This window comes from Salmo salar, chromosome 13, assembly GCF_965601325.2.
Source record: "Salmo salar chromosome 13, fSalSal1, whole genome shotgun sequence".
Classification (NCBI taxonomy): Eukaryota; Metazoa; Chordata; class Actinopteri; order Salmoniformes; family Salmonidae; genus Salmo; species Salmo salar.
In genome coordinates, this window is record NC_138303.1 from 43223395 (window position 1) to 43237879 (window position 14485).

Sequence of the window (14485 nt, forward strand, 5' to 3'; positions counted from 1 at the left end):
GCTAGAGCCTGGACTTGAACCCGATCAAACATCTCTGGAGAGACCTGAAAATAGCTGTGCAGCAACGCTCCCATCCAACCTGACAGAGCTTGAGAGGGTCTGCAGAGAACAATGGGAGAAACTCCCAAAATACAGTTGTGCCAAGCAAGAGACTATAAACTCGAGACTATAAACTCGAGGCTGCCAAAGGTGCTTCAACAAAGTACTGAGTAAAGGGTCTGAATACTTATGTAAATATGATATTTCAGTTTTTGTATTTTTTATAAATGAGCAAAAATGTCTAAAAACCTGTTTCTGAATGTATTTACACTACATGACTAAAGTACGTGGACACCTGCTCGTAGAACATTTCATTCCGATATGGAATTGGTCCCTCCTTTGCTGCTATTACAGCCTCCACTCTTCTGGGAAGAATTTCCACTAGATATTGGAACATTGCTGCATGGACTTGCTTTCATTCAGCCACAAGAGCATTAGTGAGATCGGGCACTGATGCTGGGCGATAAGTCCTGACTCCCAGTTGGTGTTCCAATTCATCCCAAAGGTGTTTGATGGGGTTGAGGTCAAGGCTCTGTACAGGCCAGTCAAGTTTTTCCACACCGATCTCAACAAACAATTTCTGTATGGACATCGCTTTGTGCACGGGGGCATTGTCATGCTGAAACATGAAAGGGCCTTCCCCAAACTGTTGCCACAAAGTTGAAAGTACAGAATCATCTAGAATGTCATGGTATGCTGTAGCGTATAACGTTTACCTTCACTGGAACTAAGGGGCCTAGTCCGAACCATGAAAAACAGCCCCAGACCATTTTTCCTCCTCCACCAAACTTTACAGTTGGCACTATGCATTGGGGCAGGAAGCATTCTCCTGGCATCCGCCAAACCCAGATTTGTGAGTGAAGTGTGACTCCTCAGTGATTTTTTTATAAAATTGTCAACATTTAAAAGGTTATCCTTTTTAGATAAAACAAATACTAAATATATTCACATGATAATACTAAATAACAAATAGTAAATATATTCACCAAATAATTGATTAAAACACACTGTTTTGCAACTAAGGTCTACTTCAGCCTCAAAAGCACTCTGTAGGGTAGCACCATGGTGTAGCCGAAGGACAGCTGGCTTCCGTCCTCCTCTGGATACATTGACTTTAATACCAAAACTAGTAGGCTCATGGTTCTCACCCCCTTCCATAGACTTACACAGTAATTATGACAACTTCTGGAGGATGTCCTCCAACCTATCAGAGATCTTGCAGCATGAACTGACATGTTCCCCACCAAATCAAAGGTAGCTAGAACTGCAGTGCATTAAATGTGGTGAGTAGTTGTCTCAAAGAGAGAGAAAGAAAATAGTTTATCAGTTTTGAACAAATTAATTTCTTCAAAAATGAAGGAGAAGCAAGAGATTTTGTTAATATTTTCAATTTCAGTTTCACTTACTTAGCTAGCAAATGCAGCTAGCTACTTTAGCCTACTCAAACACCCTGCTCAAACAGAGGGATCTATGTTAGCTAGCTGGCTATGACAATCCAACACAACACACAAAACTCTTCAAGTTAAGCTTTTGGTTTTCTAATTTATTGCCACCAGTGCCACTGGTGTAACTGCTAAACTGCTTACTGACTATACACTGTAACATTTCTGAATGTTAGTTCTATTAGCTATGTTGACTATGACGTTACTTCAGCTAATATGTTGACAACGATATAGGCTGTGTGTAGCGGTTATGATATGGTTTGGATTGGAAAAGTTTATTCACCTGGTTACATACAGCTGATGTGTTGTGAATGAAATTCCACAAGCAAAGGGAAAAGGTGAGAAGGTGAGAGTGCATAGATGCGAGAAGGAATACAACGTGGCTGCTATGAAAGTCAACTGCATCTACGAATGATCAGGGGAGTATTAATTCCGCCGATTCTGTTGAAAAATGTGTCACTGTCTGTCCATGTGTCACCTCAAATGTTTCTCTCGACCTGTGCTGTAAACTTTCAATCATAGGCTAGGTTGTAGCAACCTCATGATGGGAATATGGAAAACATATGTATTATGTAGTAGCCTAAATCTATCTATGTAACATTGAACTGGGTGAATGCAATATGAATGAAGGTCATCCAATATGCTATAATAGAAATACAGCCATGCTCATGAAAAAAAAATGTCCTCCCTCATCTTAAATGGCACCGACCGCCACTGGATTCATCACTCCAGAGAACACGTTTCCACTGCTCCAGAGTCTAATGGTGGCGAGCTTTACACCACTACTGCCGATGCTTGGCATTGCACATGGTGATCTTAGGCTTGTGTGCAGCTGCTCGGCCATGGAAACCCATTTCGTGAAGCTCCTGACTAACAGTTCTTGTACTGACGTTGCTTCCAGAGGCAGTTTGGAACTCGGTAGTGAGTGTTGCAAACAAGAACAGACGATTTTTACGAGCTACGCGTTTCAGCACTCGGTGGTCCCGTTCCGTGAGCTTGTGTGGCCTACCACTTCGCGGCTGAGCTGTTGTTGCTGCTAGACGTTTCCACTTCACAATAACTGCACTTACAGTTGACCCGGACAGCTCTAGTAGGGCAGGAATTTGACGAACTGACTTGTTGGAAAGGTGGCATCCTATGACAGGGCCATGTTGAAAGTCACTGAGCTCTTCAGTAAGGCCATTCTACTGCCAATGTTTGTCTATGGAGATTGCATGGCGGTGCACTCGATTTTAGGCACCTGTCAGCAACATGTGTGGCTGAAATAGTCGAATCCGCTAATTTGAAGGGGTGTCCACATACTTTTGTATACATAGTGTATGTAGGAATGTGTAAATGTATCTAATGTTTATCTATTTGAAAGCTCTGATGAAGGCTTTGAGGCCGTAGATGATATTTAACCTCAGTAAGTGCAGTGAGCATAAGTGTTCTTCTTTTCTTTTAAGTTATGTATTAACATAGACAAATAGGCATCATTGGCCAAACTACTGGCTTGCACCGCCTAATGGTCAACCACTATATGACATGTTCTGCTGCAGCTGCAACATGGCTGGGAAGAGAGGGTGTGCAGGGAAACAGGCCCATACCTTTGTCCATTATAATCCCCCCCTGAAGCCAACTTCACCATTTACTCAATACTATAATTAATATAAATCATACGTGAGGCTCTCCTTATCCTAAAAAAAGCTAGTATTGTGCCTCATAATTAATTTCAGGGATGTACTTTATATAAGGTCACGTCAAAGACTAAATGTCAACTTGTCATTAGATAGTATGATTGCTTTTGAACAGGACATAGATACTCATTGATACAGCTTCAACTGATATCAATAACATTAGACAATTGTTTGAGATTGTTGACTGTTTCCAACAGACCTATAAAACAACACATCTGATTGTACATGGTACTGGAGAACTATCTCTCAAAACAATTTGTAATATGAGTGACATATTTCTAAATCATTTTGAGAATCTATCAAACCATTGTACTACTTGGGTCACATTGAGTAGCCACAAACGGCATAGTAACTGATCATTTCAATTGCTGTGGTGATAACATTGTAACTATATGTAACAACGTTGTAATTATATCAGTGACTAATGGGGTGCAGACTTGTCTGTTTCCACCATTACACTGTGAAAGAAGTTACGCGTGGTATCCTATTGCATTCCATATAGCCTAACTTCTGCAGTCGCCCTGTGACACCGAGAAGCTTCTGGTCATCGACGAGGCACACGATGGAATAATATTCGAGGCTGCAAGTGCAACTTCAAGTCAAATGTTACCATGACTGTCAATAGTTGCATCAGATCTAACGTCTAATGGCTATCGGCACTCTAACAATCGATCGTGTGTCATTTATCTAAAATGCTTTTGTAGGGCATAGATACCGTATGTACATGGTGGGTAGCTCCCTGTAGCGTAGACATACAGCATAGAAACAGTAGCCTAGACATGCTCAGTCATTCAGTCATTCAGTTAACAAGTTCTTACTTCCATAAAAGAAAAGGAACGATGGTGAGCCATCTTGTTTATTCGTATTTTTACGTTAACAACAATGGCGGAGATACACAATTCCGTCTTTCGCGTGAGAAACACCAGCAAACGAGCATACTGTTCACATCAATAATATAACAAGACGTACATTAAGTTATATTCAGTGCAAAAAAACTACGCTAATATCACCAGCACATTAAAATAACACTCCTTACTTTTTAAAATCCTTGTAGGCTAATTGTAGCAGGTATTATTATCATACACAGTCATGTCCGTTTTCTATAGGCAGTTTTAGTTGTTGGGGGAAATATAGGTTTTAGTCTAAACATAGCAGTGCCGTTATTATGGAATGCAAATTCAGTAAAAGGCAAAGTTCTGTTTTAGTAGGTAGTGCCCTGGTACAATCTTGCCAAATCGGTTACTTGGCTTTGAGCTAACTTTGTCTTCCTAAGACTCACAAATTGTCTTAAACAAGCATAGGTATATATTGGGTAAATAATACATAACTTAATAATATAACGTTAATATAACACTATAAAAACAATATCATATGAAATCTCTATTTAGAAATCTCTATTGCAATTTCCCCAGGTTTAGGTAGCATCTTCATTAAGGATTTAAAACGATTGCATGTCCCTGGTAATCCTACCAAAATCATATCTGAAGTAAGAGCTAAATATCCTTGTCTTGGCTATTCACCACAAATGACAATGAAGTATAATACAAAAAAAATGAAACGATCAATAAAACGTGTTTTACATATGGGCCTGCAAGTCAATGTTATTTCCTCGGAAGTCACACTGCTGCCATGACATTGAACATTAAACATATTGTTTAGTTACATTTTGATTACGATTTTAAATGGCAACTATTTGTGCATTGTGAATTTGAATTCTATTTACAGGATTAGTTGGCATTGGTTAAGTTTTGTTGGACCTTGCCCTGTCTGCCTATGTGTATTTGTTTGGCTATGCTTTTGTTAGGAGATTACATAATGTATTTGATAAAAAAAATCAGATTTTATCTAAAGTGGCCTATAGCCTACTCCATTAAACATGCATTTAAACTTAACCCATACAGAGATCACGTATAAATTCTAAATGCAATTTTTCCGAATGTAAATGTTGTAAGGAAAAGTAAAAAACGACAAAATAACTAATTTGCATCCATATAACGCATCGTGAACAGGGAGAAATACATACATAAGTATGTCAGCAATATCTGTGGGATCTTTTTTCCCTTTCCCTTGTTGACTAATAAAACAGTGGCCATAAAGTTGACGCTCTCTGCCTCCTTCTCTCCTTTCATCGTCTATATGGTTCCTCTTTTTTCCCATTTTCTGCCATATAACCATAAAAAGACCATAAAATCACTCCTTGGTCTCCTCTTTCTCTTTCTCTTCCGCTTCTTTCTCTTCCCCCTCTTCCCCTTCACCGTCCTCGTTGCCCTCCTCCTCAGCCTCAGCCTCGGCATCGGCCTCTCCTCTCTGGCCCGGAAACTTGTCTTTGTTGTTTTCTTTTTTCCACTTCATTCGCCGATTTTGAAACCATATCTTGACCTGCCTCTCGGTGAGACTCAGGGCATGGGACACCTCGATCCGCCGCTTGCGTGTCAGGTACGGATTGAAGAGAAACTCCTTCTCCAGTTCCAGAGTTTGGTAACGACTGTAGGTTTGCCTTCCATTCCGCCTCCCTGGTGCTTAAATGAAATAGTAAGCAAGGTTAGCTCATATGTCTTAGATATTGTCTTTAACATATTAATACTGGGACTACAGTAATTTGATCATCTGAATGAAAAACACAGACTGGACTTTCCTGAGTTAATTTGATGGCGGCATTAATATTTTAAAATCAATGGAAAAACAACTAAATGTAGTATATTCCCATATGTCTACTATTTTATAGTATAAATGAAATATTATCTGTTTAGTAACGTTTACTTTTTCATTATGTAACTGGTAACTGCACTACACACACTCACACAACCACACACATTCACACACTCACAACCACACACACACACACACACACACACACACACACACACACACACACACACACACACACACACACACACACACACACACACACACACACACACACACACACACACACACACACACACACTCTCTCTCTCTCTTTCGCACACACACACACACACTGTCTTTCGCGCACGCACACACACACGCACACACACACACACACACACACACACACACACAGACACACAATAGATACACGTTCTTCTGCAGATTGCGGAGGAAGTATCTTTAGGCCTAAAATATTTGTCTAAGATAACACTAAAAACATTTGAAACGATAGTCCATGAAGTGTTAAATGATCAATTCTATCACACCCTACATTATCTTTTTAGCTTGGTTTAGGGCAAGGACATGTGAAGAGATGAATAGCATGATGAATAGTGACGTTTAGAAGCAAAGTAGGATATTTGCATTACAAATCGTTTATTGTTACAGTAACAATTTGGTCATACAATGTTTGGGCACTCCGTTTAGTAGGTTTCTATTTAATTTAGGATGGCAGGGGATGGGGACAAGTTGTACTTCAGGTTCTTCAAATAACTGTTTTATTCAGCCGGATTTCTGTCTTTTTGTCATTACAGATATTCTCCAGAAAAAACATTATCTTTATCACCAATACCTCTGTCAAGTGAGACAACTTTTTTTTTTTTTTGGGGGGGGGGGGGGGGGGGGGTTATTATTACATGATAACTATAGTTGTTTGTTAGAAGCTTATACGTTAATATTACAGGCTACCTTATATAAGATATGAGATTGCAAAACCAATGTTTATAGTATATACTCGCGATGGCTATGTAGTCAATTGACCTGTATATTCTGCTGCACTAAAACGCAATAAATAAAGGGCTACATTCTCCATTCCTTATTATTTCTTTTGCTTTTACGCACGCAGGCACACGCACAAGCACGCACACAAACACACACTGCGCACAAACACACATAGTTACTCGCATATATGGGAAATAAAGTACACAAAATAATTCTAACCGTGAGGTCTCATCCAAGGAAACATAATACTAGGAGACGAGTTCTGATTTAAGTGGCCTTGTCCTTCTCCGGGGTTAGAGCCGTTAGAGGATTTAGAGTCTGGGTATTGCGCGAGGCTTGCCTCTTGCTGGGTACCATAAAGCGGTTGCCTCGGAAGAGCTTCATATCCATAAAATTTCGTTGCGTCTCCATGGCAAGCCAGCGCGCAGGGGTTCTGTTGGTATCCAGGATTGGAGATCCCCGTGGTCCCATGGTGAAAAAAGTCATGATGGGAAGGGTGCTGAAAGCCCGATGCAGCTGCCCCGGGTCCGTAGACCAGCGTGTGGCTGCGGGCAACGCTTTGTGGGAATCTGCAGTCGTAGTAAGTTGGCTCCAGTGATTCGCCTCCTTTGTATTTGGAGAAAAGAGGGTTAACAAAATATGAGCTCATTGTTTAGTTTGCATTAAACAAGGCAAGGTTTCTTCGTTGTAGAATATCCCCGTTTTGGATTGTGGCAGCCTTTTGTTTAGGTTCCCAGTCGCACACAGAACACAGACAAACCGGAACTAGATGGAGAAACGCTGCCCGTTTGGACAGACAGTCTCAGGCAGCTCTCTCGCGCTCCAACACTCTTCTCATCGAGTTTTTCTCACTATCTTCAGTAGTTTTCCTTTTTTCAGCCTCAAATCCGGCTCATGGCGTGTGCTTTGGAAATGTGTTAAGGTTATAGCTGGCTTGCTCCGCCGACACAGTCACAAGCGCTTCTCTTTTTTTTCCTTTTTTTTTTTTTTTTTAGCTCCCCACCCACCCAACCACCCCCACCCTAATCCTCCCTCCCAACAACCCCCCCCCCCCCCCCCCCAACTCATCTTTTACCCAAGCGGTCAGCGTGTACATACACCATGATAGATTCTACTACAACAAGAAAAAGGAGCTCAATATGATGCCTATGATCACCATGTGAAAACTCTCAAGTTATCTTTGTGGCCAAATTACTATGACACATAGAGCTACTGGAGCGGAGAGGCCATCTGGCATTTCAGGCAAATGCCAGATGGGCTGGACCATATTTTGCCCAGTGGGCCTGTCTAACTTGGATTTTTTTGTATTATCTGGCTAATAATGGGGGCCTCAAGGAAAATAATATGGCCAGTGTGGGGGCCTGGTAGAAAAAAATAGGACATGGGCTTCAACGTGATTTGATAGAAATGGGCCGGTTTGATAGAAATGCTAGGGCCGAAATTTGGTCCAGTCCACCCCTGTAAAGCTATATGACAAATACATTAAAAAAGGCTTTGTTCTTAAAGTCCTCATATGTAACCTCGTGTATATAGTTTGAGAACCATTCCTTATATCAAATAATGGTTTAAAAGGGATGCTGTTAGCTGTTAGCTTAGCCTACCATAAATACACAATAGCACTGCTTGAGATCCCCCTATACTGCCTGCTATTTATGACAGGGTAACAAAAAATAAAGGCCTATATAACTATAAACGAGTAGGCCAGGCCTAGCACATATAACTACGCATGTGTAAGGCTTTAATAATGATCATGGAACTAATAATGATAATGGCATCTTTAACAAAATCCCAAACCCATTCAAATGTCTAACCCTTGTCGCTCAACATTAGCGCTTAGTTTATCATACTTGAGCTATGCAGCCTACTAACTATAAGCGCTTTACCAGTCCCTTGCGCACTTAAACTGTAGAAGGCCATGAAACCCCGGCATGAGCAAACGTAAACGAGGCCTGTATACCCGATTCACTCGACTGACCCTGTTAACCTATGAGCAAAAGTAGTACATCTGCCACGTTCAGTTAATAAAATGTTACATTAGACTACATTAGATGTCTCATTATTTCAGCGGAGATATCGATGGCTCGGTGTTTCTTTCAGTTGTGTATAGCTTCGTTGTAGCATGGGGGCCTCTCCCTGAATGCGCGCTCGTGTTGGTTTTGTGGTGTTACTGACGATTTTTACACGTCATCGTAAAATATGAAAGGCCCACAGAGAACATTTACAGACTTGTAACAGTCTATAAATATGCTGATTGCTGTTTCAACAACAAAAGCACTGAAAGGGACTAAAAAACATCACTTTGACAGGCTACTATTAGACTATAATACTATGCTTCTGATGTAGGCCTATAAATACTGTTAACAACATTATTATCATAATAACTATTAGCATATTATTATTATCATACGTTTTTATTAGGATCTGGTATTAGTGTTAGATCACTATTAGGGGTAATGCTTATTCAAACCTTTAGTGTTATTTGTCAATCAATTGTAGAAGTAAATCCTTTCTCCGTTTGTTCATTTGACTTGTTTGAAGATGTTTTCTGATAGGCCTACATTGTTTTTATACGGAAATGTCTGCTATTCTCTTAAGTATGTGGTGGCTGATACAAGGTCCACGCCTCTCCAGAGAAAAACTAGACTACACAACCGCCATAAAAACCGTGCCTAGGAAGTGATTTCAATTGCGCTTAAGGTGAAAAATGTTATGTTTTTGAAATGTTTGTCCAAATGTTAATTGGCCTTCAATGTTGATGCAAATATGCAGAACCAACCTAATCGATTAGGCTAATGTTAGCTCCTATTCATAAAGCTTGATGAGTTTATAACCACGCATAATGAATGATATTTCATTAACATGTATACAAACCAACTCTAGTCAACTACAAATATCAGGCTTGTATGTTCTACTAATGTTAAAGGTCATAACATGTGTGAATAGGAAATGTGGGTTATTTTTGGTTTGACCCATCCTACAAATAGCGTACAATAGGCTCCCCACAAGCGCATAAAAGGTTAAACGAAATCATAATCTATGCCTTCTGTACCCATCCCTACACAAGTGAGACAGTCAATTATATCACATCGTTCAACCCTTTTTATTAAAAAACGTGATGAATGACGAAAGCTGCATTTATTTCATCAGTAGACCTATAGACATAGGCCTAGCCTACTCCCTGTTTTTTTGCACCATGCAAGGCCACTGCACAGCAGCACAAAGCAGTACAGTCGGTCAACAGTGTCATCTAGTGTTGAGTTCGATCACCAACATTCATCTACACCACGCATGCTATCATCAAATCGACGTATCTTACATGAGGGAGAAATATATGCAGTCGTATACATAATCAACATAGGAGCACAAATATGTGTTGAAAATGTATTTTACGATCTGTCAAATAAACTATATCCTTGTAGGGCCTACAATATTTTTGCGTTTGCTTTTAAGTAGACACACTCAGAATACTTTTTCACATTCTCTTCATATTGATTGTTTTAAGATAACGAACAGGCTTTTCTGTCTTCTTGCGGTCATATAGCCCACTCTCCCGTGCTCAGAGAGACCTGCCCAGGGGGAAGGCAGCAGGCTTGTTTGCGGTGGGCCCAACAGTCAAACTAGCTGTAGCAAGTCCCCTTTGAACGAGTCCACCATCACCCACAGTCCCACCATTAAAACCATAAAGTAATTTAGCCCAGACGTCTAGCCAGTTAGTCGGGTTTGCTTTGTTCGTCTGCATTTGAGACAAACAACCGAGCTCCAACTGGGCTGTAAACTCAGCGTTTTTGTCCTGTGCGGAAATACACTGGATTGGGCTTTGAAATTACAACATCCTGTCCATATTGTTCAACATCACAAAAAGGCAATTTAGGCCAATAACCCAGGAAACAAATGCCAGACGTGAATTTATTTTTACATTAGGAAACTTTAATTTCGTTACCTTTCAAACAAGACGAATGGATCGAAATATGTTTCTTACAATTCATTAATTATAATTACTCTCTCGCTAATGAGGAAGTTGGTTTAAACTATGCCTATAGCGTTTGCTACAAGATTTATTCAGAATTCCTGCTAGCCTAACTACTTTTTCCTTAGCTTCACGCACACGCAAATGAGCCTCAAAGCATGGTTAAAGGTTCGAAATATAATAATATCTTCATAAGCAGCTGCTAGTATTTTTGCTTAGGAAAATAAATGATTACACGTGACACATATGGCTAGGACAGTGACGACACAGGCACATTGGCCAATTTTTTATATTAAGTTGTCTTCTGCGGTTTTTGTCACGAAATAAATGTCTATTTCTTTTCCAAAATATGAGTAATGACTGTTTCCTATTTGTTCTATAACACATTTTACTACTACATTTTGATTTATAGGCTGTGTCTTTGATGTTTACGCAGTGCAATGCGAACTCGCTGTGGTACTTTGTGGACAGATGTGGTGGCCTGTGCATACCAAGTGGTAACCTTAAATTGATGCGTTCAAATATAATTTGTATCAAAACAACACAATATAAAACAAACGTTTTGTGAAATCATATTTAGTAACAACTTTGACGTGTCGGCGAACTTACACCAATCTATTCGAGAGAGAATAAAGAACCCACACTAAAGAGTGGTAGTCTAAAGATTCTGATTTGCTTGCAAATACTAGAAAGAGCTTTAGGAAACGTTCCATCTGCTTCCAATATTCCACCCAACGTGCAGGGAAATTGGGCTGGTTCATTTCTGACAGGTATTTCTCTCCTGATTAACACAAATACGGTTTGTGTTGCCTTTGTGTTGACATCATTAGTCGATGCATTGGCCATTTGACGCGCCACAAATGTGCGCTTTAAGTTCCAATATGTTGTTCTACATATGGATCTAAATTGGTAGTAAGATCGCATGCATAGTTACGTTTGTTTTACTTGGAGACAGGTCTGAAAAGAAACACGGAAAACACAAGAGCCTCGTGATAATGTTTATATTTGAGTAGGCCTATATCTTCACATATGTAATGAATGAAACGTGCCTATACAATCAACTGAATATGAAATGCACAAATAGGTAGACCAAACGGTTACGTTACCACATAGACGCAAGACAGACATTTTGTTAAGACGGCAAATGTTCTCTTTCTGTATAAAATGTGCTAGTACACCCATAGCAAGAAACATTCACAGGGACATCATAAATTATGGAGTGAAGAAATTAAAATTATTCAAGTATTCTCTTTCTTATAGGCCTACTTCGGGGCAGTTTTTAATTTGTCCAAAATATCATGAATTAAAATGTCCCGTATACAAAGAAACACATACATGTATCTTCAAAGTAAGTGCAGAATGTTTTATTTTCATAGAATGGGGTTCGTTTAAAACTGGACAAAGAAAGGAGAAGGTATAAAACAAAAAATATTTAGCAACAAACATGGAAGGTGGGGTTAATGCAAAAACTAAATCCAACCCAAAATCCAACATTAAGAAGTGAGCATAATGTATTTTGGTTTATCTTTGTTGTTGTCCATGGCAATAGTGGTTATTTTACTGTTGTTTGATGCTTGTTTTTGTATATTGCCGTTTTTGTAACCATTCCTTTATTATGGCTCTTTGTTGGCGTCGGTTTTTTCCTTGTTCATTTTCTTCATCTTCATCCGCCGATTCTGGAACCATATTTTGACCTGCCTCTCAGTGAGGTTGAGGACTCTTGCCACCTCGTATCGACGGTCTCTGGTAAGGTACATATTGAACAAAAACTCCTTTTCAAGTTCGAGAGTCTGGTATTTTGAATAAGGGCACCTCTTCTTCCTTGTAGAACGCGCGTGAATCCAATTTGCCACTGGGTTATCTGCAAATAACACATTATCAGTCAGCAATAAACTTGAAGCAATGACAAAGGAAACAACAATCATACAATGGCCCTAGACTATAGCCTTGTCCTGTGGGTCTCCAGTACAAAACGAGTGTATCTCCAGATAAAGTAGTTGTATGTATCAGCAAATGTAATGCTGTTGGCAACAAACGTCAAATTTAGGCCTATCTACAACATTTAGTGATGCTCTTCCAGCTTTTCCCTTTCTTGGACTTCTGAGAAATGCCGTCGTAAAATACTCAATGGGCTTATTCACTTTATAGGCCCATAAAACGGCCTGTGGTTCAAGCCTTTACAAGTCAGTAGTGAAAGTCCCTCGAATATGTTGCTAACATTCCTCAAGTTGTTTTGGCGTTATACCTGAATTTGGCTTGAACTGGAAAACGTTTAGCCTATGACAACAGACAACATAAAGCCAACACATAGGCTACACCACTTGTTCCCGTGTTGCAATGATAGTTATTTATCATGGTTTCTCTTTGGTGTTTCTTCTGAGAATATCCACTTTTACTGGATATACTTGACGCTTGATATAGCAACATAATATCCCATTGAGATTATCATTAAAAGTTAATTCAAGTTAGTGTATTTTTTTAATTTATGGAGATTTATACTAGCATAACATAAAATACTAGCATAAACCATGGTGACCACCAAAATAGATTAAAATTATGATCAAAGTTGAAGTACTTGGCACATAAAATAGGTTACCTATTTGCTTTAGACGCGAGCATTTTACATTCAGTGTCCCTATAAATTCACAACGTCCACATTGGCTGTATCAGACTTGTTTTTTGAGACCCATTTTATAACCTGCTCGTCGTTTTATAGCCCAATCCTACTAGCGTTTGTCTCTTTATAATTCCTCAACGTAGCTCCATAGTAGAGAAGATTCAGTCGAGGAAAGAAAAGATGAATGAAAGAGCATATTATGGGAAAGAGACAATATAGACCAGCTCTAAACCAAATGCAATTAACACAGACAGAATCTCATCCAAACACCCCCCCCCCCCCCCCCTCCCCCCATTCCCGGTTGTAAAACAAGGGGCTTGAACTTACTTGGGTCTAATTCTGGCTTCTCGTCTTTATGCTTTCCGGAAGCCAAAAGCTCGGTCTCGGGAGAAGGGATGTTCGTTTGGTTCTTTTCTCGAATGTCAGCGGAGGTGCAGTAGAGATAATCCGTGTAGTTGCGTCCGTTGGAGGCGAGGCAGTCACCGGCTCGATGCTCCTGGAAGGCGTCGGGCTTCAGCCCATAGTGTCTGCCGTTGGCTGGGTAGCCAGGGAAGGACATAGTCCCCGAGATCGGCTCTAGCCATGACCGCACATACCTTGAGTCCGTTCCTAAATGAGGTTGGTGGCTGTATGGGTGGTAAACCACTGAGGACTGGGAGTGAACAGGGGCCCAAGAGGTAGTAAACACGGGTGGTTTCGGGGAAAAGCTGCAGGACGGATAGTCACCACACTCCGGTATAAGGGACGTTGGACGAGGGCCGGTGGAGTGCGAAACAGGAGCCGAGAATCGAGCCGCAAGAACATCATCGCTTTCATGGTGTATCAAGGAATCCACATAATAATTACTTATGGGACCCGTGGTCGACATGTCGATGGTTCCGTTCTCTTGTACATGCATCCGATTATTATATGGAGTGTGTGTACTTTTTTTTTTATCTACCCATAGAACAATCAACGCAGGTAATTATTTCTCAAAGCTTCCCCAGCTGCAATTGGCTGCCTTAGCAACACGTGATTATATTTTGCCACACAAAAATTGCACAGTGGATCAATGCGCGAGTTATCATAGCATTACACAATATATTGTCTTATAGAATCATATTCCTCATATCAT

The 14485-nt window shown here is 40.1% G+C and overlaps 3 protein-coding genes across 10 annotated transcripts in view; all 3 read right to left on the reverse strand.

The window, feature by feature from the left end:
- hoxc10aa (homeobox protein HoxC10aa) overlaps window positions 1-14485 on the reverse strand; it is an 88138-nt gene that overhangs the window by 61075 nt on the left and 12578 nt on the right. The window lies entirely within an intron of this gene.
- Window positions 3996-7767, reverse strand: hoxc8aa (homeobox protein HoxC8aa). 2 transcript variants are annotated; one of them, XM_014135538.3, is made up of 2 exons: window positions 7007-7767; window positions 3996-5670 (listed from the first exon to the last, which is right to left on the reverse strand). In XM_014135538.3, exons 1-2 carry the CDS (start codon window positions 7434-7436, stop codon window positions 5348-5350), a joined length of 753 nt encoding a protein of 250 aa, XP_013991013.1. In that variant the 5' UTR covers window positions 7437-7767; the 3' UTR covers window positions 3996-5347.
- hoxc9aa (homeobox protein HoxC9aa) lies at window positions 12165-14436 on the reverse strand (the record flags this gene model as incomplete). Its single annotated transcript, NM_001139526.1, is given in 2 exon segments — window positions 12165-12615; window positions 13699-14436. Coding segments are annotated over 2 exon segments (789 nt in total). The 5' UTR covers window positions 14240-14436.